The sequence below is a fragment of the Oenanthe melanoleuca genome, chromosome 5, assembly GCF_029582105.1.
Source record: "Oenanthe melanoleuca isolate GR-GAL-2019-014 chromosome 5, OMel1.0, whole genome shotgun sequence".
In the NCBI taxonomy this organism is placed as follows: Eukaryota; Metazoa; Chordata; class Aves; order Passeriformes; family Muscicapidae; genus Oenanthe; species Oenanthe melanoleuca.
The window spans coordinates 12099067-12124631 of record NC_079339.1 but is presented as its reverse complement, the minus strand read 5'-3'; the positions used below and the strand labels follow the sequence as shown (position 1 = coordinate 12124631).

The 25565-nt window shown below is 41.4% G+C and overlaps 1 protein-coding gene across 1 annotated transcript in view; it reads left to right on the top strand.

Annotated features, from left to right (window-relative positions):
* Positions 1-25565, top strand: part of RRAS2 (RAS related 2) — a 40449-nt gene that overhangs the window by 10490 nt on the left and 4394 nt on the right. The window contains exons 2-4 of the mRNA XM_056493092.1: positions 19406-19493; positions 19980-20082; positions 21466-21574. Of these exons, the coding sequence (XP_056349067.1) occupies positions 19406-19493; positions 19980-20082; positions 21466-21574 (300 nt within the window). The remainder of the gene's footprint in view (positions 1-19405; positions 19494-19979; positions 20083-21465; positions 21575-25565) is intronic.

Below are 25565 nucleotides of genomic sequence, written 5' to 3'. Positions count from 1 at the left end.
TGTGTCAGTGCAACTAACAGAGCAAGAGGTTTGATTTCTTTCAGGTTCAGCTTATAATGTCAAGGCAGCTCTAAAGTTTTTGAGGTGTTGTGGGGATTCTGGCTGCACATCTCTGAGACCACTGAGACTGCCTGGCAGTGGGTTTGCTCTTTGATCTGTCCTGAACATTACTTAGTGCAAGGAGACGTTTTAAACAGAGCTTTACTTTCATCAAGGATGTTTAAAACCTGAAGCATTTCTGAATTCCTGTATCTGTGACCTAAATCTACTAACTATAGAAAATGTTTTGTCTCCCGCAGAGTTTCTGCTTTGTTTCTATCTTGCTGGAGCAGTACAACCAAATATATTGTTGCAGACATCTCAACTTCTTTGAATTTAAAAAAGAGACTTGAAAGCTCAGCTTTTGAAGTAGCTAAAGACATGTTTTCCTTTAGCTGTCTAGAAGTTTTTGCATCCATTAGAATGGATATGTTGTCTATCAAGTAACTGAAGGATTTGACAAACTATTTTTGTCTGTTAAACTATTTTTAGTCATATATATCCTACAAAAGTTGCTAAAACTCACTAGCATTTCTAAATTTGAAATTGCTCAGTGTCTCTGTTGGTGGGACTGTGTGGGAAAAGAGCCTCAGATCTGAAGTAGTCAACTTCCTTGTCCCATTATCTGCCTTCTGCCTGAGTAGGTTACATTCCACACATTTTTAATAGTGGCTTCCCCTCCTCCTTAGCTGCTTTGACTTGTTTTGTGGGAGGGCTTGAATATTTCACTGACACGCCAGAGGTCTTCTCCCAAAAAAGGAAACCGATAATAAAATTGTTCCCTTAGAGCAGATTTTGGAAATAATCTGGTCTGTGCTGATCTGGGTGTCTGTTGGTTGAAGTTGTGACCTGGGGTTTTAAAATCCAATTGAATTGGGGATTTTGCTCAAGGTTTGAGTTTTTGGTTTATTTTATATATATGTATTTTTTTTTTTTTTTTTTTTTTTGGTAGTTTAAGAGTTTAAATTGCACCTTGAAAATCTATCTTCTATGCATTTCTTCAATTTACAAATACTCTGAAAAAAATAAACAAAAGCCCTGCATCTCTTGAAAAATATACTGAATGCCTGCTTGCATGAGGGAAGGTGGTGATCTGGAAGAATTTGTTCAGGGTGATTTCAGAAGATGAATAATTTAAACTGCAGCCACTTGCTTCAGACTAGATAATTGAGGCTGGGTTTTCTAAGAGCTGAACAGCTTATGTTAAAACTTAAAAAAGTTCCCTGCAGCACATGTACTTTAGCTAGCTGTTTTGTATGTGAGTTAATCCCATGCCAGTTGAGTAGCGTGAGAAATTTAAAAGTATCTCAGCTTTTCCCCTGTGCAGGGAGTTATGAGATGCTTCTGTGACTGCCTAGCACTATTCACCTAGTTATTTATCATCTCTTTGTAACTTCTTCCCTGAATGGATTCCAGTCCAGAAAATACATAAGAGATACAGGGAAAGGCACTCGTGCTACTTGATTCTGCTGGGCAAAACCTTCTGTTCTGTTCTTGCTGACTAAATGTCTCCAAGTTGGAGCACTGACTTTTGTCAGCTTCCAGGCTGTGCTTTGAAGTGTGAGCTGTTGCAAAGGAATGGCTGCCTGCTCTCCCAGCAGTGGCTGTCACTGTGATTCCCAGGAAGATAGCCCCAGATTTGGTTTTATGTTTTCAGGATCTGATGGTCTTTTCCTTAACCTGAAGCATGTAGGCTGTCAGTGCCAAAACTGACTTGAAGCAGAGTTATAAATCTGCTTTCCTGGTTTAAAAAAAAAAAAAAAAAAATATATATATATATATTTGAAAAACAGCAGTGCATTAGTGGGCTTTGATTCTGTTCCATATGTTTGTAACACATACAGTCCCTCCAGGCAGCTTTGAGTTTTGGTCATTGTGAAAGGTTGAGTTTAACACATGCACAGGAAATGAGTCTTCTAAGAGTTATGACTTAAATTAAAATACTTTCTAATGCTGGAAGAAAGCTCAAAAGAGAAACTACTTGCCTGTAATTGGTAGCATCCACCCTGTCTTTGTAAATAACATCAGCTTTGCAGCCTGTGAAAGGCTGGCAGAGCTGTGTGGTGCTAATGCTGTGATCAGAGGGATGTGCACACCCTGCTCCATCCAAGTTAAGCAACAAGAAGATAAGATCTTCTGAAGGGTTTCTGCTTGTCACACTGATGGACTGTCCAGAGACTTCACCTATGACTGCTGGAAATCTGAATAGTCCATTATTCTAAGTGTGATGAAGTTGAAAAACCTGTTTCTAATCTATAAAAATTGAGAGAAACTAATGTGCTTTCCTGTGGTTTTTGGTGCAGAAGGCTGTCTGCCTGTGCATTCCACTCTCTGTTTTCTCTTCACTGAATGCCTTAACCACAAGATCTCTACTTGGTAGAATATGGGAGCGGAAATAGCAATAGGGTTTTTTTAAAAAAGAAAAAAAAACCCCTCTGATCAAACCCCATGCATTCTAAAGCTGCTTTCTGAAAGTAAACAAATTGAAAGTCTTTGCATACTGCTCACACATTTTAAGATGGCATTTGCTGTACTGCTGCCTCTTTATACCTTTCAGTTCAACATTTGCAGGAATTCTTTGCTCAAGAAATCAATCAAATAATGATGCTCTCTACTTATTTGAGACTATGCTTCATTATGTGTGCCTGTCAGAGCAGGGAAGAATGTTGCACATTGCAATTTGAATTTAGATGTTGCTCTGTGGATCAATTTCCTAATGAAAACAAGTGGCTTTAGGTGATGGAGTGTGTTCTAGCTTTCAGGGCAGGGTGTTTTAAGCTGTCTTCCCTACTAGATGTATGGTAAATCCACTTTTTCACATGCTGTTAAGCTGTTAGTAGCAGGTTAGCAGAGGTTGGAGTGAGTTAGTGTGGAAGGATTGTGACATGTAGTGAGTCTGCTTGGTTTGCTCTGAGTTTCTTACTTCTGTACATGTTCTGAAATGGGCTTGGGTAATTTACTTGTTAGCTACCCATTTCCTGTCAATGTGAACTTGCTTGCAGAGACAACAACTTGAATTTTGTTTGTTCCTAATGTTTTTGTTTGTGGGTCTTATAATTGCTGCATTTCATGCTACAGAAGCTCTTTCTTCCTGCTCTTTGCATGGGCTTGCAAGACCTTCTTGTGCTGGCCCTTCTGCACTCCAGAATCAGCCTCTGCAGGATTCTGGCCTCCAGAAATGAGGTGAGGAATGGAGGGATTGCTTTGGAGAGGAATAAAAAGCAAATAAGAGCAGCAAAGAATTACATTTCAGGAGTACTGGCTCCCCTCCTGGAAAGTCTTTTAGGACTTGTCAAGTTGAAAGACTGTAAACTAAACATAGTGTAGCTGATTATGGCTTGTAAGTATCATTTGGCATGTTAAGATGATAAACAAAACAGATCTTCCTTCTAAGTTGGTTCTAGACTGTGGAGAAATCTAATGCTTTCTGTGCTGTTTGTGGAATTCATATTCACCCTCTTTTCTGAGCTTGCTATATGCTTAAAGAATATTAGTCTAACGTGGTTTTCAAAGGCAAAATATTTTAGTAATAAACAAATTAGAGTTACTTTTGTGGCAGTGGCTGTTCAGTGTCTGTCCTGAAGAAAGTATCTTACTTCACTGAAGATTTGTTGCAGTTTAGTAATCATGAAATCGGAGGGAGAGGTAGCAGCTGCTAGTGGAACCAGCTTGTCTGAACTGGGAAAATACAACTAGAATGATCAAATTATTTTTCCTCAGCTCTTGTCCTTCTTACCTTTGATCAACCTTGTATCTGGTTTAGACAGTATGATTACCAATGCTTTTCATGACCTATATTCATCTAATGTGCACCTCTGTTTTCCAGATAATAATGTTTTTCTCCTCAACTGATGTCTGTAAAAGAATAATGTATAGAGAAGCCAGCCTGTATCTTCTAATGCAAATGAAGTAAAAAACATGTGGTCTGGCTGCCCTGTGCAGGCTGGCTTGTAAGTTTAGAAAACAAGTTTATTTGAGAATTTATGTAAATTCTTTGTAAGAATGAGTGCACACAGGGCAGAAGGGAAAGCACCTTGCTGGAAACCCCCGAGCAGTTCTTGACTGTATTCTGCTACTGAAATATCTGAATTGAACACTTAGTTTTTAAGTTCACACCTTCAGCAATCTAAAAATCCCAAAGCCTACCATAAGGAGGTGATGATAAACTGGTCAGTGTGAGTGTTCTGTAGGAGAAAAAAATAAATTCTTTGCATTTTTAGTGGTGTGCCTTCCTTATATTCCCTTAAAACTTGAAAGCCTGCTAAAGTACTAGATTGTTTTATTCAGAACAGGAGTAGCAGGAGGGGGAGATAAGAATTTATTCTATTCAAGTGAAATTTATTTGAAGAGTTGTTTTTGAAGGTTTATGTGGACCTATGTGAATGACTCCAAAGATTTTAGCTCTTAGGAAAGGGCAACAAAGAACTGGGCTCAAATCTGTTTAAATAAGCACACAAAGTTAGTTTTGAAGAAGGATGAGAAAAAGTTTGTTTACCTGGATTGAGCTGAGATGTATTGTGTGTAGTCTGATGGTGCTTCTGTCCTCTTCTAGTTGGGATGGAGTATTTCCCTAAAGCAAAGCAGGATTCCTCAGCCAAAGGTCTCTGCTTTCTCTGGATGGTTGGTCTGCTAAGCCTTTGGATTATAGAGGTAGCATCTTGTCATGATTTGTGTACCTGCAGCATAGATGGTGTCCTGGAGGTTTTTAATATGAGGGTTGGGTAAAGAGCAAAGGAAGAATGCAGAAAGTTTCTAGATCCAGTGGAGGTTTGCATGCTCTGGATGGTCTCAGGTTGTGTAGATGCATTTATTAGTTTTCACAGAGTTTGCTGCTGTAACTGTAGGAAGAGCATTTTGATGTTAAATCCCTGCTTGCTGTATTAATCTGCCTGCCCAGTTACTTCAGGAAAGCTGTGTGGACAAGCTTTAGATGACCAAGAGTGAAGAATGACTGACTGTCTGAGGGTTCTGCTATCACAGCAGGTGTGGCTGGGTCTTGTGCTTCAAAGAGGGAATTACAATACCCATTGTTTCACGAGAAAAGCTCTCCACTGGAGATCTCAGGCTCAGCCTGAGCATCCAGCTCTGGGAGGAAATTGGGCACTGTTTCCCTTCAGCAGTTCATGTACTTCTGAATGGCAAGTGTTTGCTCTTAATTTGATCTTTAAACTCTTCTTCCCCTTGGAGGAACTTCACTCACAAATGGGTAGAGAGCTATTTTGGAACCTTAATGTACTGCTAAATAGGATGTTGGAGAAGAAAATGCTAAACAGATTTTCAGTGATCCTAAGGTCTGTGTGACTCTAGAAAATGTTTGTAGCTCAAACTCTGAACTCCTGAAATAAGGATAGATTGCCTGTAATGTTTGATACAAATAATGTTTTTTATACGTTGCTTAGAATCAGCTCCACTTTGGGAAGTGAGAGTGCTCAGTGTGAAACTGCTCCAATCTTTCATTTGCCTCCTTCACTGCTACCATAAATGGCCATACTGTAAAGACATGTGTTGACTGTGTGTGGTGGTTGATTGTGTAGCACCTCAGCTGAATGCTTCTTGCAGTTTCTTGATGTGGTTCATCATAGATGTGGCTTTTTGAAATGTGAAAGTAGGTGCTTGCATGTAAAGCTAGTCTGTGGGATGAAGCAGATCTTCACATTGACAGGTCTCCCAACATGTGTCTTGAGTGTGCTGTGTCTTTGGGTTTTAATGGAATGAGAATGGTTCCTTGCAGCAGATGTTTGGCTTTTTTGATTAGTTATAAGAGCATGTGGTTTGGGGTTATTTGTATTCTCTATATACATGCTCTAAAAGTGCAAAGGCCAGGATTAACATCCAACAAGTCCTCCAACTCAAAAAGTCGTGTGAAATATTCATCTAACAATCACAGAATCAGTTAGGCTGGAAAAGACCTCTGAGATCATCAGCTCCATGGATCTATGGATCACCACCATGTTACCTAGACCATGGCACAAAGTGCCCCATCCAGACTTTGCTTGAGCATTCTTAACATTAACATCAATGCCATAGGTATTGATTAATGTTAGTTGTCTCTGTCTTTTTCTATTCCATGCAGTGTCTGTGGTAATTCAAAGTCAAAAATAAACTCCCTCTGAGATTTCTACATGTTTCCCTGCCCTGTGAGTGGGGTGATGCTAAGAGTGGTACTACACCTGCAGGTGCACAGGCAAAGGGGAAGAAACATTGTGGTTGGTTTTAGTAAAACCAAGTGTTTTGCTCGTAAATACGGGTTTTTTTTCAGATGGAAATTGTTGCTTGCTTAAATATGTAGACTGATTACTGAGAGCAAAAGAATTTTTAATAAAATTTGAGGACATAAATGTGTTTCCATTTGACACCGTTTTGACTTCAAAATCTGAAGTTGCTGAGACTGAAAATTCTGGCACTGCTTAGGAGCATTTTAATTGTGCAGATCTGCTAACAAGCTAATTTAGCAAGGCAGAGCTTTTAACCAGTTCTGTGCTATGAAATTGTACTCGTGTCAGGATCAGCAGTGGTAAAACCACTTATACATATACACTTATACAATAGCTTCTGGTTCCTGGAATTTGGCTGTGTGCACATTTCCCTATATGTGAATATTGGTCACATTGTGCTTTTGAAGTGTTGGCTAGTTGGGAGGATAATGCTGCTCAAGAACTTGCCTCTGTCAAGCTCCCTAGTGAATATTCCAGTATGGAATGATTTGGCTTTGTGACTGCCGTGCTGCTGGGGTGGGGCTGTGTGTAGCACTTGCTTGGTGGAACAAAGGGTGGCAAACCATGCCTCTTCTGCCAGGAAAGCATCTCCCCCTTGCTTGTTCTGTGATTCTGATGCTGATGGGGCTTCATGCACACTGTAAAATAACTCAGGAAAAATAGGTACTGCCCCTGATATTCTTCAGGTGAGTATAAGTGAGTGTGGATTCTGAAGGAGGTGCACAGACAGTGTAAGAATTGCACATAAACTTCATGTTCCACTCTGCAGATGTGCTGATTTAAGTGATCTCACTGAGTAACCTTGTGCCACTGAGGTGCAGGGTCTGGAGATGTGCAGGGCAGCATGTTTGGGTTGACCTGTGGGATGCTGATGCAAACAGAGTGGAGCCATAAATTCTGTCTTCCCAACCAGGAGTCTGGTGGTTTGGATTTCCTTGTTTCTGTTTATATTCAGGATAAAACTTTCTCTTTTACCTATTGCATTTCTTCTAAGAACTTCAGTTGTTTGCCTGTAATGTAGAAGTTCCAATAGACATGGCTTTGCTTCTGAAAAGTCAGAAATGAAGTGCTACACAGCCTGTTGTAAACAATCCTCATGTGCTGTGCCTTTGCCACTTGATGAGAAATCCAGGCTGAGTTATGTCAGATGGGAAGGAATAATAACCTTTGATCTTGAAATCTGCTGCTGCTGGTACTGGAAGAGCCTATGAAGACATTCTTCCAAGGACATTAAGATTAAACTTTTCTGCAAGCACTGATTAGGCTGGAAAGGAAAGCATTGTAATCCCCTGGTATCTGTGTTGGAAAATACTCTGTATTGCTTTTTTCCAAAGCGATTTGTCCAGCTGAAACTTTGTTTCAGTTACACCAGTCCGCACTGCAGGCTCTTGCACACCGTGTGTTTGATTTCTAAGCTTTAGTTCTTCCAGAAACCTGGAATTTTGAGGATAGTGCTCATTTGAACAATTAGTTCTGCAGCAGTAGTGTCCACATTTTTGAGCCTAGCCTCTGTTTAAGGTGCCTGTGCTTTGACAGGCATCGTGCCCCACGGTGATCTCGGGGCAGCCTGCGTCACTGAAATATCTCCCTGCTCACATGGGGTAGGGTTTCTCCATCCTGCTCCAAAGCTGCAGTGACTTACACATTGCTTGGCTAAGTTCAGTTTACAATGGCTGAGTCTGGGCTCTTTCTCTTCCCATCTGTCAGAGTCAGATCTATTGAACACCGTGCCCAAGCAGTGGGACAGAACAAAGGCTTGTGTGCCAGGCAGGTTTGAACACACTGTCCCTGGTGTGAAAAGGCTGACACAGCCTGCCCTGCCTTGGAAGAGATCCCCTTCCTTCCTTTTCACTCTCACAATTAGGTGGCTTAACCTGACACCTTAGCTCAGAGCCACGATAAAAAAAAATACTCTTAAACTTGTTGTTGTTTGACTCTCCCAAACTGAGGTTATGAGTGCTTCTCCTTGATGTGTCTGGGTTAAAAATCAGATGCTGAAACGTGAATCTCTTGAAAAAGTTCACTTGGCAGAGGGGCCACGAAGGCTATGGAGCTTTTTGCTTATTTGGGAATGAGTGGTGTGAAGTGCTTTGTTCTGCTTCTTGGTCCCCGTGGGAGCCCCGGCTCAGAGCAGCCAAATCTGCACCAACATGGAAAAAAACACCTATTGACCAGTGCAAATTCTCCTGCTTTGAGGTTTTGCTGCTTAGTCACAAACTTCTGAGAAATGGTTTCATGTGGAGGAAAGCACATTTTCATCTCAGAATACAGTGTGATTGATGACTGATATGGATGTGCAAAAAAAACCCTGGGTACTCCCCACTGCTGAGCCTGCAGCATGGGACCAATGGGCCTTGAGTTAATCTGCCTGGCTTGGTGTGGCTTTCAAACTTTAGAAATTGATGTGTCAAAAGTGTCTGTTTAGTACATTATTGCTGTTGGAGTTTTTACCTTGAATTTCTTGTTGCTTGCAAGCTGCTCAGACACTCTTTTCTAAAGGAAAGTTACCTAGTGTGTTTCTGTTTTAATTAATTTTGCAGCACATTTTACCATGATAATATATGCAGACTCTGATGCTGTCACTGCTGAATGATTAACACACTTTGAAGGAGTCCATTATTTCATGGGTAGGCAACCAATTATTTCATTATCATTTGAAACTGTCATGCTTCTTACTTTTACTGAGTTGGATGAGGATCTGGGGGAAGGCTAATAATTATTAGCCTTGCTAATGAAAATAGATGGCTAAATAACACTTACACAGCTGTAATTTCAGCATTCCTGACACTTCTGGTTATGGCACTTTCCAAACTTAAAGATAATAGCAATTGTCTGTAGTCTGCAAAATTAGTCTAGACAGTCTAATCTAAGGCCAAAAGGTTGGAGTTGAATAAATATGTGATTTGGGCAAATAAAGCTATTAGAGCTGTGCTTATCTTCTTGAAGCAATAGTTCTTATTAGATAGAAGTGCTATTTTATAGCTTTTTCCTAAATAATTAGCTTTTAATGATCAGTCAACAAATCTTTGAAAAATAAAGCACTCCAGACTTTGCTAATGAAACTGAGTGTTATTATGTTGGATATTGTCCAAGCTTGTGTTCAAAAATTCCAGGGAATTTACTGGTAATTGAAAAAAACCCTACAGGACAGGAACTAGTACATTGCTATCAGTGTCTACAATGATCTGGCAGTGTAAATAAAGTGTGTCACTGGGTCTGAAAGAGTAATTTCAACATTTTTCTTTCCCAGCAGAAGTGGTATGATCAAAACTTCTGTAAGCTTTCATTCTTTGGGTTCAGTTCCTGTTTGGCATTTTTATATTTGAGCAAATTGTGTATTAATAAAGTAAAGTTGGGTCAAAAGGCATCCCTTGGTGATATTATGTGAACTTTATTAAGGTGCCTGGACTTATAAACGTGGTTTGCATGGCTATTATTTATTTGGATGAGGGTTTTTTATAATTTTTGGTGACAATTTGAATTTTCTGATCTCTTGATCATCCTGAAGTTGCTGTAGTTTAATTGTAGAATGAAATACTAGAAATATTTAATTCTAGCTTGACTTATTCTAGAAAAGTGTGGGCTCTGGGCTTAGTGGGCTGGTCAACCTGATTATCTCCATGTTAAACAAATATTTTAAGAGGAAGGATGTGGAGAATTTACCTTCCTCATGCTTTCTACCTGACTCTTTCTGATGAACCTGTCAGAATAAGAAAGGTGTGAACTTCAGGAAGTTTTGATCTTAGCTTGCTGTAGAGTCCCAGGGATCAAACGTTTTCAGGTACTTAAAATGTGAAATACAGGCTAGAGTTGCTGGAGTGTGGCTTTGTTTCACTGGCTTGTTGGGCTAGAAAAGCTTCTTACTTTAATTTAATTAATGCATTTGTCTGGCTCCAAATGTCCATAACCTAAGCTAGACAATCTGAAAACTCCAAGTTCATCAGGGTTATGAAGTGGATTCTTGGTTAATAGGCTGGAAATGCCTTAAACTGGGGTCTCCCTGGAACCACTAAGCTGAAGTCTTGCTGACTGTGGTAGAGTTATGTCTAAGCTACAGAAGTGAAGGGAGATTTTAATTGACTCTAAGTCTTCTCCAGTTACTGTACTTAGTTTATAAACCAAAATCTCTTAATTGCACTGTATATCTTGATGTGTTTTACTTATTTCTATTAATGTGTGTGAGAAAAAGTATTCTATGACTTTTGCCTCACCAGGGGATTTTTGGAGCAACCTTACTTTCTCTCTTACAGCTGTAGTCCCTATTATCTGGTTATACACAGTCCTAAAATCAGATATATACTTGTTAAAAAAAATTTAAAAATCACTACTTTCTTGAAAAAAAACTTGAGTTCATCATGAGCTACTAGTTTGAAAACTACCTAAACATGATAAAACTTTATGGATGAAATGATAGTGTGTTGTGAATGTTTTAAACATTTCTTGAATTATGAGTGGTTAAGATGAGGAAGATGAAGTGCATGGTGAGTTCCTGCACATATTTACTGTGAAGCAAAAACAAAATGAAATTAAGTCTCAAGTAAGCTTGCAGTATAGAATATGCTTTGCAGTCAGACTTGTTTCAACTTGAGAAATTGCAGAGCTGCCTTCAAAGAATTCTGTAGGTGCTTACTGGCATTAAAAGGGCATTAACTGAAGGCATTACAAAAGTCTTCTCAGACAGTGAAAGTGCACCTCCTCTGATCTTGAGCAATGAAAGCTGCACACTAGGAAGTACCCAGTGGGCCAAAGTTCAGTGCACATATTGCCTAAAGCAGGGCTCTGTGCTTGGTGTGGTTTGATTTTGAGATATTTGAGAATTATAAATTGGAGGGAAATGCTCACAGGCTGATGAGCTGTTAATACCAAGTTGCTGTCTTGTGGGGAGAGCTGTAAGCTGGGACTGAAAGAAGACCTAAGCACAGTGCAGATTAGTTTGAGTCTAAAAGGTGAAAGCTTTTAAAAAGTATCAATCTGCTGTTTTTTGAAGGAAGTTAATATTTTAGAAGCTGTTCACATGCATTGCAAAATATATATATGAAAAGGAAACCCACTCTCATCAGTATTCACTTTATGTTCATGTAGCCAGCATCCAAAATTTGAATCATAGAATCCTTTAGATTGAAAAAGACATTTAAGGTCATCAAATTGAGATTGCACTGGCATCTGATGGTGTGTTTAAGCTTGGCAGCATGTCAGCAAAAGGGCACATAACTTTTCAGAAAAATAGTTTTAATGATTATTCTTTAATAATTTGAACATGCACTAAAAGACTTAGTCAAAATGGCAAAGACACTTTCTTTTCCCCAAGCAAATCTGTATCTGGGTTTATTTTTTTTCCCCCACTGGATCTTGTAATTGTCTGTTTAGCTCTTACACTCTTCAGATTTCTACTGTAAACCCAAGCTGTTTTGCCAGCATGTCTTAGATGCCAGGTTGAGGGAGGAAAAAAAAGGGTGGGGTTGGAGAAGGTAAAGCTGCTTTATTTGAAGTAGCAGTTAAGGGAAGGGCAAAAATGAGCAGACAGTATTTTAGGCATGTTGAAATATGTAAGAGCTGATGGGTGTTTCCTGTCAGTGCACAACAGTCAGTTTGATTTCAGTCTTTGATATTCCTGAGTCTTGGTTCACTATGTGACTGCAGAGTAAGTTGATGCTCCAGAACCAACCTGGCTTTTAAATCTGTCACACAAGTCCTGCTTAACTGGGGGTGAAATCTGAAATTTCCTAGCATACAGCTGTTTGGAGAAATATCATTGGAAATGAGTGTGTTTATGGATACAAAATCCAAATGTTCATTTAGGAAATGCAAAAATTAAAGGTGCATAGACAGATTTATGTATTAACATTCAAACTGTAGACACTTTATCTTCCATATCCTTTCCCCCTTGCCCTCCCATCCTAGCTCATCTTTCCCCACACCTGTGAGGGATGCAAAACTAGTTTTGTTATTAGGTATTGTGGGTAGTGAGCAGAACAAAACCCATATAGAAAAGAGCCATGTTATATTTAGCTGTGTGCATTAAATATGCCCATGCACTGAACACATTTTTCTTAGGAGTTTTCCTGATGTGCTCACTCTGTGGTCAGTGTCCATGGAGGGAGAGGGACAGAGGGGTACATGGCTGTGTAATAGCACTCACACTTGCAGTGTTTCCAGCTTTTGACAGTCCTTGCATTGCATAAAAGAAATTAAGAAGACTTACCTCTACTTAACCAAGTCAGGTGTTTATTTCTGTATCCTGCTATCTATTCTGTCTCTGAGTTGTGTGTGGGCAGGGGAGTAATCTCATGGATATACTCTAAGGCTGCCTGGCTTATTCAACAACTTTGCATTTTCCTTTATGATTTCCTTCTTTAGTAGAAACATTAATGTTTAATTAAACACGTACTTAATTATAAAGTTTGGTACTATATATATGTGTGTGTGTGTTGCTATTTTTTCAAGCTTTTCAAGCTTTGTACAAGCTTAGCTTGTACATGTCTCATGTCATTTTTCACTATAACTTCCTTCAGCTTAATCCTCGTCTCTCTTTGTGCCTCAGTTTTCTCTGTTCATGAAATGTTTCACATCACTGGGTAATGGCAGTAATTGAAGTTACAAATGACATCTGTTTCCCTGGACAGCCATAACAATGCTGACAGTACACATTAGGGCACTGGGAAGTAGTGCAAATTGAGGGAAGCATCATTGATTACTTGCAAGCACTGACTATCTTTTAATTTATACTTCTTGGAAGAAAGGAATGGGTGCTTTTACTGTTGGTATAATTAAAAGAAAGAACCTCTTAAAGATTTGTAGGAATATGGGATGATTGGATGATGACACACTTAGCTTTCTGTAGCATGAGGCAGTGTTCTAATCGTTGTTTCCTTAGTCTGGTTTTTATCAGGATAATTCTAGACCTTTATTCTCCTATTCTCCCAACATTCAACACCAAAATACTTGCCCTCATTCTGTAAAATGTGAATGTTTGTTTATGCCAGCAAAGCATGCTGAATGCAGTCCTGAACATTTGTGTTTGAGATGGTGCTGGGTTGCTGTGGGTACCTCCTGCAGTTCTTTTCTGGTACCAGTTTGGGCACTGCACAAAACCTTTGCAGAGGTGGCACTTCCTGTCACCACCCCAGCAGCATCCACCTCCTGCTTTTCCAGCACCAGCCAATTAAACCTGGCTGGAAATACTAGTCCTAGTGAACCACCTGCTCTTGGGGAGGTGTGTTTGCTATTGGAACAAGCTTGTCAGAGGCTCTCTGCTAGTGTGTGTTTTTAGTTTGTTTGGGTTTTTCTGTGACCCAAATGCTTGGGGCTCTGCAAAATGCTAAATTTGTGTGTTTTGCTCTGTCTGTTCCTTTATTCTGGAATGCAGTCTGGGTTTATGTTTGCTTCTAGAAGTCAGTTAGGGTTTTTTAACTGCATGTTTTCCTTGTTTTCTAGCCAGCCAACTCATGCACTCTAAAGAAATGACTTCTCCTTTGTGCTGTGGAAGGAGGTTCTTTTAATCCCTTGAGGTGCTGAGGCCCTGAGCTGTTGCTTTGCCTGATGCTGGGCAGGTTAGCTCTGGACCAGGGCATGATAGTGCTTGGGCAAGGTGACAGGTTACTGTCACCCATCCTCTAGAACCTTGCTAGTGGTGACACAGAACCTCTCTGCCTGCTTCTCCAGAGACAGGATCACAGATTAGAGTTCCTAGGAATGGTCTGTCATCTCCTTTGCCACCTGGAGGAGGGCACAATGTGTCACTGGGGTCACTTCAGTGCAGACTTGGCTGCTCTGCCACTCTTAGGTAGGAGAGTTGAAGGCGCAGGCTGGAAGATTTCATGGGTGGGAAAACAATGGAAGTTGCAAACTGAGTTATGCAGTCATTCAGATCTTAATTTATGATCTGGTAAGGCTTTTATGGTGTAGCCAAATGCCTCAAACAAAAAGCTGTGCACTTATGGTCCTACTAACTGGCCATGGCACCAGAGCTCTGGTCTTAATCTATGGCACTGACTTTGTCTATGGCTTGGAAAGAATGCTAGAAATACTCATTTAAATGAAGAGAACTTGGGTTTCTGTCTTTTTCTGGGTTAAATATTTCTGCTGTGATGAGTGTGGTGTGTGATAGGGCTGTAGCTGATACTGCTGTTGTTGTATGCCCCTGGTGAAGACCTGGCAGGGCAGGGGATGAATTGGGCTTCACACTGGTGGAGTGGGTCAAGAACAGGCATGCTCTTGGTGGAGTGCAGGGGAAATGAGGTAAAACCTGGAGGACAGATGATAGTGTGAAAGGCAGGCAAAGGAGACACTGCCAGAAGAAATACTCTGTCAAGGAGCACAGCACAGGAGTGTCTTGGGATCTTATATTTCAGATATTTGGGAATGTATTCAAGCCTAAAGTTGAAGCTTTGGTGTTGGTGGATGCTACACATGTTTGCTTTAAGTCCTAGCATAAAAATTACAGCTAGGGGGATTTTTGGGCTGTTTGCAATGCTCAAATTGCAGATGCTTATTTAAATCCAGAGCTGGTCTGTAACTGTAGCTGGAGGGTGGAAACCCTTCTATTTCCTTGCCTTTACTGGGTTTGAACCAAAAACTTAAAACATGTGGAAAAAATTTAAATGAGCAACCAGTGGCTCTTTGAAACATTATGTGTGTGTTTAGTAAATACAGATGGAGATTATAGAGACAGCAAGGATGAATATATATTTTGGCATGTACCTCTCCCTTAACTCACTCACAGTGTTGTGCTCTCACTTCATGGCCTTGGAGCTTGGTGTGAAGAGAAAGGGAAGGATGCTGTGCAGCCTCTGGACTGCAGCTTAGAGCAGCTTCCTGTCAACAACATCTACTTCTCTCCCACCCAAAAACATGAAAGTGCAGAAGAAAGTTACCTCCTAGCTTTGCAGTTTGTGGGCTGTTGATTACTTGATGAAGGGTAAATGTGAAAAGCTTAAGAACTGTGAGTTGGGGCTGGGGTTTTCCATCAAAGGTGTCTTTACTTAGTCATTTTTATTAATTAATGGAGTGGGACTCAAGCTTGTAGGCTAATGCAGGAATTTCTCAGTGTGTATTAAATGCAACATATAAATGAAGGAAAATGATAAACTTAAGAGCAGGTTTTCATATCTTCTCCTTACCAAAAGACTCGAGTGATTGAATCAATGGTTTAGGGATTGCTGTTTCCTAAAACAAAGACTGCTAGAGCAGTATTCTGTGTAGTGTCATTGTTTCCATGCACTGCAAGTAGAAACTCCTGTGAAGGTCAGGACATCTTTTGAAATGTGTTTTAAGATGACAAGTGTGTATATAGGAAGGGATTTTAGTGGTGGGTTGCCCAGCTGTAGGTGATGCAGGTGGTGTGGGATTGGGAATTTTTATGTTCTTTTGGTTTTTTTCTCCTTTGGCAGCAGTCTTTCCCATCTCTGGACTTGATTGCCTCAGCAGTCTTAGAAAGAGAAAACCTAGAAAAACCTGTTGCATAATATTCAGGGTAAATTGAATGGTTGATGAGACTACTGGGCTCAGCTTCTCATTTCCCTCCTAGGAGATGGGTGGAAAGAGCTTTGATTTTGCTGGTGATTAAGGGAGTGGTGTAACAGGAGAGCGTGCTCAAGTTACTATCTCCTTAGAAGAAATTTAACTGCTTCTAATTATTTCCTGCAGGCAGTGGCCAACTGCAGTGGAGCCAGCTGAATGAGTCGTGGCTCTGTGGATTTGTCAAGTGCTCCTGGAAGAGCAGATCTGACATCCTGGGCTATATCAGGCCACCCCAGAGATCCATGCAGTGTGTTCCATGCCAGCTCCCATCCCAGGCTCCTGCTGCAGCTTAGCAGGGTGGCTGCTCAGAGGTGTTAGGGCATGTTTAGGGCATTCCTAAAGCAGACAGCACTAGGCAGGCATGGGTATTCCAACATTCTGGGATGTGCTTGCTCCTCTCATTTGTCTAGACTTGGCATCAGTTTGAAACCAGTAGGTTGTCAGTGGTTTGTGTCTGCTGGAATTGTGCTCCTGTTAGGGTTTTAAGCAGTTCTGCCACAAACTCCTTGACCTCTACCAAGTTATTTATGCTGGTGTAGAGTCTTGGGCTGGCTGGGTGTGCAGGCACCAGGAGCAAAGGGATGGTCTCATGGAATGTTTCAGGGTATGCTCTGCCATGCCTTAATTCCTTAAACACTGCCTGAACAGCAGCAGGAAGGTCCATTTCTGCTCAAATTGATAAATACTGTGTCTGCTACATCTAATTTTTGTAAATGAACCCAGACTGCAAGCTGTGGTGGTTGTGTTTCCTGCAGCACATAGTCCCAGTGCAATTTGGGAATACTCCTTCAAAACCAGCAGCTGTTTCAGGCACATAAGCCTTGTCCAGTGCCTGGAGGTAAACCACAGCACTAATTGCCTTGCAGACCTCTCCTGTAGTGGCTGTGACAGCAGATTTGGCACTGCAGCTCCATGGGAGGGAAGAAAACACATGTAAGAGCAATTGTTACACGGGGGAGCTGTGGCATCTGCTCATTCTGAATTTGACATTAGGCTGATGCTGCATCAGGACAACTTAATCTTGTGTCCCTTTTTGAGGGAGGAGCCATGCTCCATGTCTCTAGTCTTGCACTCTTGCTTTGTGTATAGTTGTTTTTTTTTTAATTAAGAATAAAAACAAACTAAAAAGGGTGGAGGGAATCACAGAAATGCCCAGCAGATTACAGAACATGGTGTAGTTGTTGGCCTGTGGACAGATAATGAGGAAAATAAGAAGAATCTGTCTGAGATCATTATGGCTTTCTTTTTCTGAACTCTTAGTGAAAAATATTGCCCTTGCTGGATATAAAGTTGCTTCTTTAGGTGTTCTACTAACGCTGATTCATGAGAGTAAAATAAATATTCCAGATTCTCCCTTTTAAATAAAAATGCTATCCTTTATCATTTTGTAGCTGTAAAGGTTCAGACAGTAACTTTGAATTCTGCAGGGTGGAGGAATGAAAGCTGAAGCTGGAGAGGGATAGGGAGTAATTTCAGAGTGCAGGCTTTATCTTCCATGGCTTAGTCACCTAATGCTTTTTATAAATATCACTTTCCTTAATGAAACACAGGACTTAAATTCTCTTCCTTGTGATCATCCTTTTAAAGTCAGATTCTGTAAATTATTTTATTTATATATCTGTATGTTCACATAAGTTTCTTATCCATCTTTGAAGGTTTGTTAAAGGCCACAGAAGAGTTGAGACTTTATTTACAGTTGGTGTAAATTCATTCCTCAAAGTCTCTTCTGAAGCTCCTGGATAGCAGATTTGAGTCAAGGATACAGGCAAAAGATGAGAACAGTTGAAGGCTGAATTTGTTCCTCTTTAAATCTTGAAGGGAGGCAAAGGGATGACTGGTAGTTGAAGGAGCTTCTTGTTTGAGGTGAGTGTTCTGCTGCCTGTAGATAGGCACTTTGGCTGTGTGCTGCATTTAGGATCCCATGCCTGTTGGTTTACTGGAATTTTTTTAGTGGTAGGGGTTTTGTTTGTTTGTTTTGATTGGTGTGGGTGGGGTTGTGGGTGGGATTGGAGCAGGGAGGCTGTTCAGCCTGGGTGCCATCCGTGCAGAACAGCTGAGACTGCTGTGTAGGTGTATCCTGAGAGGACACTGATGTCTGCTTAAAATGCAAAGGAGCTGCTCAGGGTCTCTGCTCTGGGGGCAGCAGGTTTTTGGTGTGGTAGCAGATCAGCAGCAACCTGTACAAACTACATGCTGGCTGTGGTGTGTGAGCCCAGGTTAAATATAGCACACACAGCTGGTGTATGGAGTGTGCCACAGCCAGTGGTGTGTTTCTGCTGGGAAAGCAGCTGCAGCTCAGGCCAGGAGCTCTGCTGGGGAACCCCAGGCCATGCTGCCAGAGCAGGAGCCTGGCATGGACATGTCCAAGTGCTGGGGTCAGTGGGTGCAGTCAGGACAGCTGCAGCTGCCCTCTGAGCAGCTCCTGACCTGGACTGCACAAGGGCAAGCACAGCCACGGGAATTACCTGCAAAGAGCAGAGTTAGCTGTGTTCTGCACTGACAGTGGGGTGTCTGGAGAAGGTTAGTGGGCTAGTGCTGTGATTTCAGTTCTTCCTTTTCTCCACTGCCCCGTGGTTTTTTTTGGTTTTTTTTTTTTTTTTTTTTTTTTTTTTCTTTCTATGAGCCCATATGTAGTTTCAAAGCATTCCTGATTCCTTACTGGTTTACAGAACTCAATAATGCACACAGGTGGTAATCCTGCAGCTCTGCACAGATTGTGCCTGCTGGGAGCATAGATGGGAAGGAATTTGATCAGTGTTCAGATTTGTTATGCCAATGTGATTGCTTTAGCTTTAGGTGAAGTTAACTTTACCATGACTGCATGCTAGCTAAAACTTCATCCTTTGAATTCTAAACTTGTCTTCTGATGGTGTTGTTAACCCAGGATTCAGTACCAGATCTCCCAGTCTCTAGAGAGATGTACCAGAATGTGCTTTGCTCTGCAGTCTGGGTGATAAACAGCAGCCTGGCAGTGTCTGGTGCAGCCTTGTGCTTAGGCCATGGGTGGCACAGGCATTTCATGGCTTATTCTGCTTTCAGGGATTGTCTTTCTGGAGGATGTGACTGCTTAAAGTCATTAAAACCAGGACAGAAGTCCTGGGAACAAGGATGTTCCAACAAACTATTCAGCTAACTAAGTGCCACTTGTGCTGTGTGGAGCTGTTGCTGGAAATTGTTCTAAAACTGCTAGGGAATTCCAGAAACAGCTGAGAAATTCCTGGGACTTCTTAGAAATTACTGGCTCTGGGAATGGGAGAGGAAGTCCTGTAAACTTCTAAGTTAATGAACTTCTAACCCTACCAGAAATCCAGAGAAATTACAGGAGATCTTAGAAACTGAAAGTTTCTAGGGATTTCTGAGAAATCCAAGGAGTTACCAGGAATGTCTAGAAAATGTTAGAAAGGCTGTGAGAATCCAGTTATCTCAGTGACTCTGCTAGTAATGTCTACAATTTATGAGCATTTACTGGGAATAGTAAATTACTGGTTGTCTTTGGATGAAGTGTCAAGCAGCTGTACATGGATAAACACACTCACCTTCCTCGTGCTGTCAAGTGTCCAGTTTTAGCATCTCCCTCACTGAGTGTCCTGGGTGTGCTTGTCTAAGACACAAACTTGTTTTCCTCTCTGCAGTCCTACTTTGTCACGGATTATGACCCCACCATTGAGGACTCCTACACCAAGCAATGTGTGATAGACGACAGAGCTGCACGCTTGGACAGTAAGTAGCCCACCCACAGTGCCCACAAAACCAGGTTTAGGAATTTGTATTATTCCCAGGAATTACCTGGGTGCATTGGTGGCATGAAAAACACACCTCTGTGCTGCCTCTCCCAAGTGCAATATAAATGCTTTGCTTTAAAAATTTCAGCTCTTGCATGTTGGTGATTTCTTTAAGGAAAAACCAACAGTGCTCATCTCCATGCATCTCTGAGCATTTTCCATCTGTGTCAGATGGTCAGGAATTAGCAGAAGTCCTCAAGTGTTTTATTGTTGAGTTTGTTTGGTAGGTCTTGAGTTGCTCAGTCAGTGCAAGAACTTGTTGGGAATATTAGAAAAATGTCCAGCAGTATTTGCAAAAAGTGGTTTCTGCTTGGCTGAGATGCACAGGAGAGACTCTCACAATATCTTATCAGGAATAATTATTTTTTGTTTTCAGTCTATCAGAACATGAAATGTAATAATCCATATTTTTGCTTATGTTCAGTTCTGGATACAGCAGGACAAGAAGAATTTGGAGCCATGCGTGAGCAGTACATGAGGACAGGGGAGGGTTTTCTGCTCGTTTTCTCAGTCACAGATAGAGGAAGGTAAGCCTGAGGTCAAGTTATTCAAACAAACAAGTTTTAATTATTCTGAAATTGCACCTTATCCTTAACTGAAATAATCTCAAACAAAACATTAAGTGTGTGTTCACTCTTAGGTTCAAGGTGTGATGCTCTTCCAGCACTGATGAAGACCAATTTTGAACCAATCACTTTATGAAAGTGTCTCTTTCAATAGATGACTGGAAAGCATACCCAAAAAATGACAGCTCTGTTCAAGAACTTTATTACAGCCCAGAATAGCATTTTCCTGGGAGTGTCTGGTATTCAGTCAGTTCTTAGGAATATCCCTTTGCCATGTGCAGCATCGTGTAGGTGGCTCTGGATTTGAGTGGATTTAGGATATGTGCCTGCTCTCCTTTGCAGGCAGAGGTCCCTCTGCTTACTTCTTACAGATTGAATGCCTGCAGGATGGAGATGAAACAACATCTTTTTTAGAAGCTCATGGAGAGCTATTCTTAGTGGCATTCATCCCTTCACCTTTGCATGAGGTGTCTGGCTGCCTAATTCTTTTTAATGTGACTTTTTTACTGGTGGTCATCTTGCTTTTAAATTTTAGCTGGCAAATTAGGTGTAAATGCCTTCAGACTATATGTCTGGAAGGCTGAAAAGGGCATGTGATTGTCTGCAAATGTCTGTGCTGAAGGTTCTTATGTAGTGATGTAGCTTTAACAGTGTTTACTTGAAAGCAGTGATTTATTTATTCATTCTCCAAAAATCCTTGCTTAGGCCAGAACTAGCTTGTTTAGTATACTGTCCTGGAAGGCTTTTTGCTCTGCTTACCTTTCCTTAAACACTGCTGGAATATTCCTTGTGCTTGAACAGCATCAGTACCTGCTATAACTTAGTTGGTAACTGGAAAGCTTTCTGATGGTTTAGCCCTGCCATTTTTCTGTCCTTGATGAAACAAAACTTCCCAGCTTTGATAGCTTCCCCCAAAATTCTTAGAAGTAGCTCTGGAGGTTGCCAGCTGAAATACTGATTACCAGGGTCTCCATGCTGTAGTTTGAATATTCTGGATGGAGTAGAACCTCCAGAGTCAGTATTTGTAGAGTGGAGTGTGGTTGCTTGATTCTCTGCCACAGATTGGCCCTGGGTCCCTGTGGAGTGAGACACAGTCAGTGTTTTCTCCCCCTGCAGCCCCACCTCAGCCCAGTGCAGAGGACCCTGCTCACTTGGGGATTTTTTTAGGTTGAGTGTAGAATGGTTCTCTGACTGGTCATGCTGTGACTCCGGAGTGCCTGCAGCTGCCTGTGCCTGTGTGTCATGGCAGGGAAGTCCCAATAGGTGACTCATCATTTCTGGACTTTTTCAGAACCTGAGAATCTGTGAATAGAGCACTGATGCTCTACTTGTGTTCTTTCACAGCTTTGAAGAAATCTACAAGTTTCAGCGGCAGATTCTTCGAGTGAAAGATCGCGATGAGTTTCCAATGATTCTCGTTGGTAATAAAGCAGATCTGGACCACCAAAGACAGGTAATGCACTTACTGCAGTTACTACTCACTTTCTTCCAGAAAATTCAGTTTTCCTCCCAAAACTAAACCTCCTCCCAGAATGGGAACAAACTAATGAGAAAAGTCATACCATACAAACCAGTTCCAATGCAAGAAACTCCAGTCAGTTTGTGTACTTGAAGAGCCTTAAGAGCATGATGGCATTCCATGCACAGCACATCTTGTGTGTGACTCAGTGGGGTTATGTTGAGACCAAGTCTGTTCACAGAGCTGAGAGCTTTCTGTCATGACTTGATTACTCAGGCATGAACGTGTCTAATTCCTCGGTTCTGTTACTCACCACTGCCCTGTGCCAGCAGAGTGCATTCCAACACTAACTCCAGCAATCCTTAGTCTTCAGTGCTCTTGCTTTTACCTTTCACTGCTGTTGTGTAGAAATTAGTGGTTATTCACTGTTTTCTCTTTGGCCACTCATCTTCTGCATAACTGACTTAGAGCTTTAAAAGCTGGAAGTACAGCATCACAATTTCTGTTGTATTTATGCACCTTAAAGTTTTGAAACCAGTAGTTTTCAACCTTGCCTCTAGATTAAAATAGTTAGTTTAGAATTATTTAAAGGACTTTCAAATGTGTTTTCCTTAGTTGCTGTTGATTTTTAATGAATCAAACTAATTTGAGCTGAAATGAAGAACTTACTACAGCAGCAGGAAAGGAGCAGATGTCAAACTTGCATTTTTTTCAGCAGCTAATTTGAGAAGCTTACTATTCTCTCTTGAGACAGTAAGATGACATCTAAAGCTGGGTGGCAAACACATGATTTTCTGATAATAAAGTAAATATTACTAAAATTGCTGCAATTGTTTTAAGAATTTCACAAGAAAAAACATAGCTTAAAGAGCTCAGTGAGTTAGTTTGTGCAATATTGAATTACATTTACAGTACAAAAAAAGTTCCTGTTGGATATGGTCCCTTGACTGTCACAGCCTCTTCATCCCAGAAGCTGTGTAGAAAGATCATGACAAAATTAAAAGCTATGCTGAAAGATGTTGCCTTGAAAGAAGTTTTCACAGCATTAGCTCACAAATTCTTCTGAAGTAACTTTGAGTACTCACACAATCACAGAACAGCCTGTCCCTGAGACAAGCAAAACTCTTCTATTCTTCAGTTACCATCAAGATTCCTAGAATTAACCTTGCAGGTCCTGGAGCATGTATACTTTATCTCCTGCACAAATGTAGGCATGGAAATTATGGAGGTGAAGCTGAACTATTCTGCTAATTGTAGTTGCTGAAGGACAAACACCCAGATGCTTTGGGAGGGAAATAACATCATTGCTGTCAGCCCCAGCTCTCAGGATAGCTGCAATTGTAGTTGGTAAACCTGTACATCCATTTCTAGAAACAGCTGTGGACTTTGTTCCCTCTCCTCCACCCTCCCAATGTTATTACACTGCCTCTGTTTCTCCCTTAAAGGCAGAGAGGTGCCTGTCACCTGTTCTACTGGTCCCTCTGTCCTGTTCCAAGCTGCTTTTTCATGTGGAGGTGGGCTGGAGCACATTCAACCTCAAAGCAGCTTTTTCTAAATTGCTTAACTTTGCAATTTTGCTGCTTGTATTAATATGTCCCCAAAATTTCCTTTTGCTTTTTATGGCTATATTAACTGCCTTAATTGATTAGATGCTGATGGGCATAACTTTTTTGTGCTGTCACTCACCATTTATATACCAACTGGGGCTTGTCACTCCCATCACAAGCTGGGCCTTAGGCAGATGTAGCTGAGAAAACTCTTCTGGGTTTGCTTAAACAGCTCCTGCATGTTCTTAACTCTTCCCTGCCCCTTCCCCATCACATGGTGTGTTGCACTTGGCCCTCAGTCAGTGTGAAGGAATGGTTTAGGATGCTGAGCTGACATAATTGGTCCCCACAAGGGAGAGGCTCCCCTCCCTCTTGGCTTCACATTCCCACTCTTTCCCAGATCTCACTTGAGGCACTTCTGGAATTAAATCATCTCTCTGGATGGGGAGGAGCAGGAATGGCTTCCTGGGACCTGTGTGAGCTAGATCAGCTTGCAGGAAGATTTGAGTGCCAGTGCTGGAAGCATGGGCAGGGGTGGGACTGTGGCTTGAGCAGAGCAGGGAGGGGTTGGGTGGGGGGAAGCAAGTGGGACCTCGCCTTTTGGCAGCAGCAAGCAGGGAGATGTTATCAGCTGGGTGTTAAACAGGGGGTTGTTTCTGAGCCATGTGAGCTCTCAGTCACTGAGGGACCAGCTGATTCATCTGGCTGAAAACTTGTCAACTGGTCCTGCCACCAGCTAAACCAGCCAGTCCAAAAGTGAGGAAAAACTTCAGCCTGACAAGCAGGGTCACCCTGCTCTGGCTGCAGGTTCCTTGTGGCTGAAAGAGTTAAACATGTGGAAGAGTTCTGGATGTCTCAAGGGTCTGGCCACACCTTTATCCAAGTAAATGTGTGTTGAGGTTGAACAGAGTACAGAGTACTCTGGTTGTGACACCATAAATCTGGAGGCTAATGATGCATAACTAATCATCCTGGTGTGGTGGCAACTGTTTCTCAGGAAATACATGAACTGGGTTGCACAGCAGAAGTGCACAAACAATGGTATGATCTTGATGAATTGTTGGGCTCACCAAAGGTGTGGTGTGAATCAGTGGGGCCCTTATACACCAGAGACCAACTCACAAATGGTTTTGGGAGGGATGTGAAAGAGTAAGTTTGAAATAGCAATTTGTCATGGTAATAGCTGTATGGATAAATAGAGTTAAGCATCTTTCTTGTGATTTTTGTCTCTCAATATCCACAAGTTATGTTGACAAAGAAAAATGAGTCTTTAGAGGACAAGCAAGCATTAATCTTTAGAATGAATGATAAGAAATGAAGCTGCCAGAGTTTCCAAATTCCCCAGTCACAAATTGCTGACTCTGAAACCAGAATTGAAGCACCATATCTCACTGCTCTTTCCTAGAGTAAATGCTGTTTAGCAGTCTTTCTGTTAAATGGGTTAATTCCTTAGAACTCAACACTGGATGTTTCTACTGTAAGATAATTCAGTAGAGCACCAGATGTTTTAATAATAACCACTAGTGATGGAGGAGTAGACTTGTCAGTGCAGGATATGTATGACTTTCTGTAGATAACTGCTAGCTTAAACTGGGTCAAGTCTGATCATTCCCCAAATGGCAGGGTTTCAAGGAAAATCCAAGTTGCAACAGGAAAGTTCTTGGGTTTCATTAAATGTTAGTTCTTGCTTTTGCATCATGACTGAACTAACACAGTGACCTAGTGCTGAGATCATCTCTGCTGCCTGTTACCTTTAAAGCAAGGTTTTAAAGAGAAGTCCATGGGACTTAACTCTTTACTTATCACTTGTATGAAAGTGTGGCAATGACTTCTTGCAGTGTGGATGTTGGGATGATGTCCAGGGACACCTCTGTGCCCACAGACAGGTTGCACCTCCTGGTGCTCCTGTGGCTTGTGTGATGATCACAGTCTGAACGTGTGTCAGTGCTCACAGCCACAGTTTCCACCTGCCAAAGTGACATTTGACAATGTGCACAAACTGGGATTAGGGGACAGTGAGCTACCCCTGCAGGAGAATTGGGATGACAGATGCACTCTTCAGGAGTGGTGGAGCTCTTGGCAGGAATGGGCAGTGTTTTTGTGCTGGGAGCTCTGCAGGGTGACCACAGAGTGGTAGAAATGGATTCCTCTCAAACTTGAGGAAACATTTAATTGTTACCTGTATGGTGTGTCCCTTAGTCTTGTGTCAGTGTCCAGGCAAAATACAGGTGCAGTGTTAGGTTAGGCAGCCTTGTAGAGTTAAGATGGAGGAAAGCATGGAAACTTCAGAAATTATGTATTTTTGACAGATATCAATAGTGAAGAGAGAAGGGCATGTGTTCACAGGATTATTGTTCAAGTACTCAAATGGAAACTGTTTCAGAAGAAGAATGTTAACTTAGGGAGGTGGGGAATAAACTATTCCATGTTTGACTGGC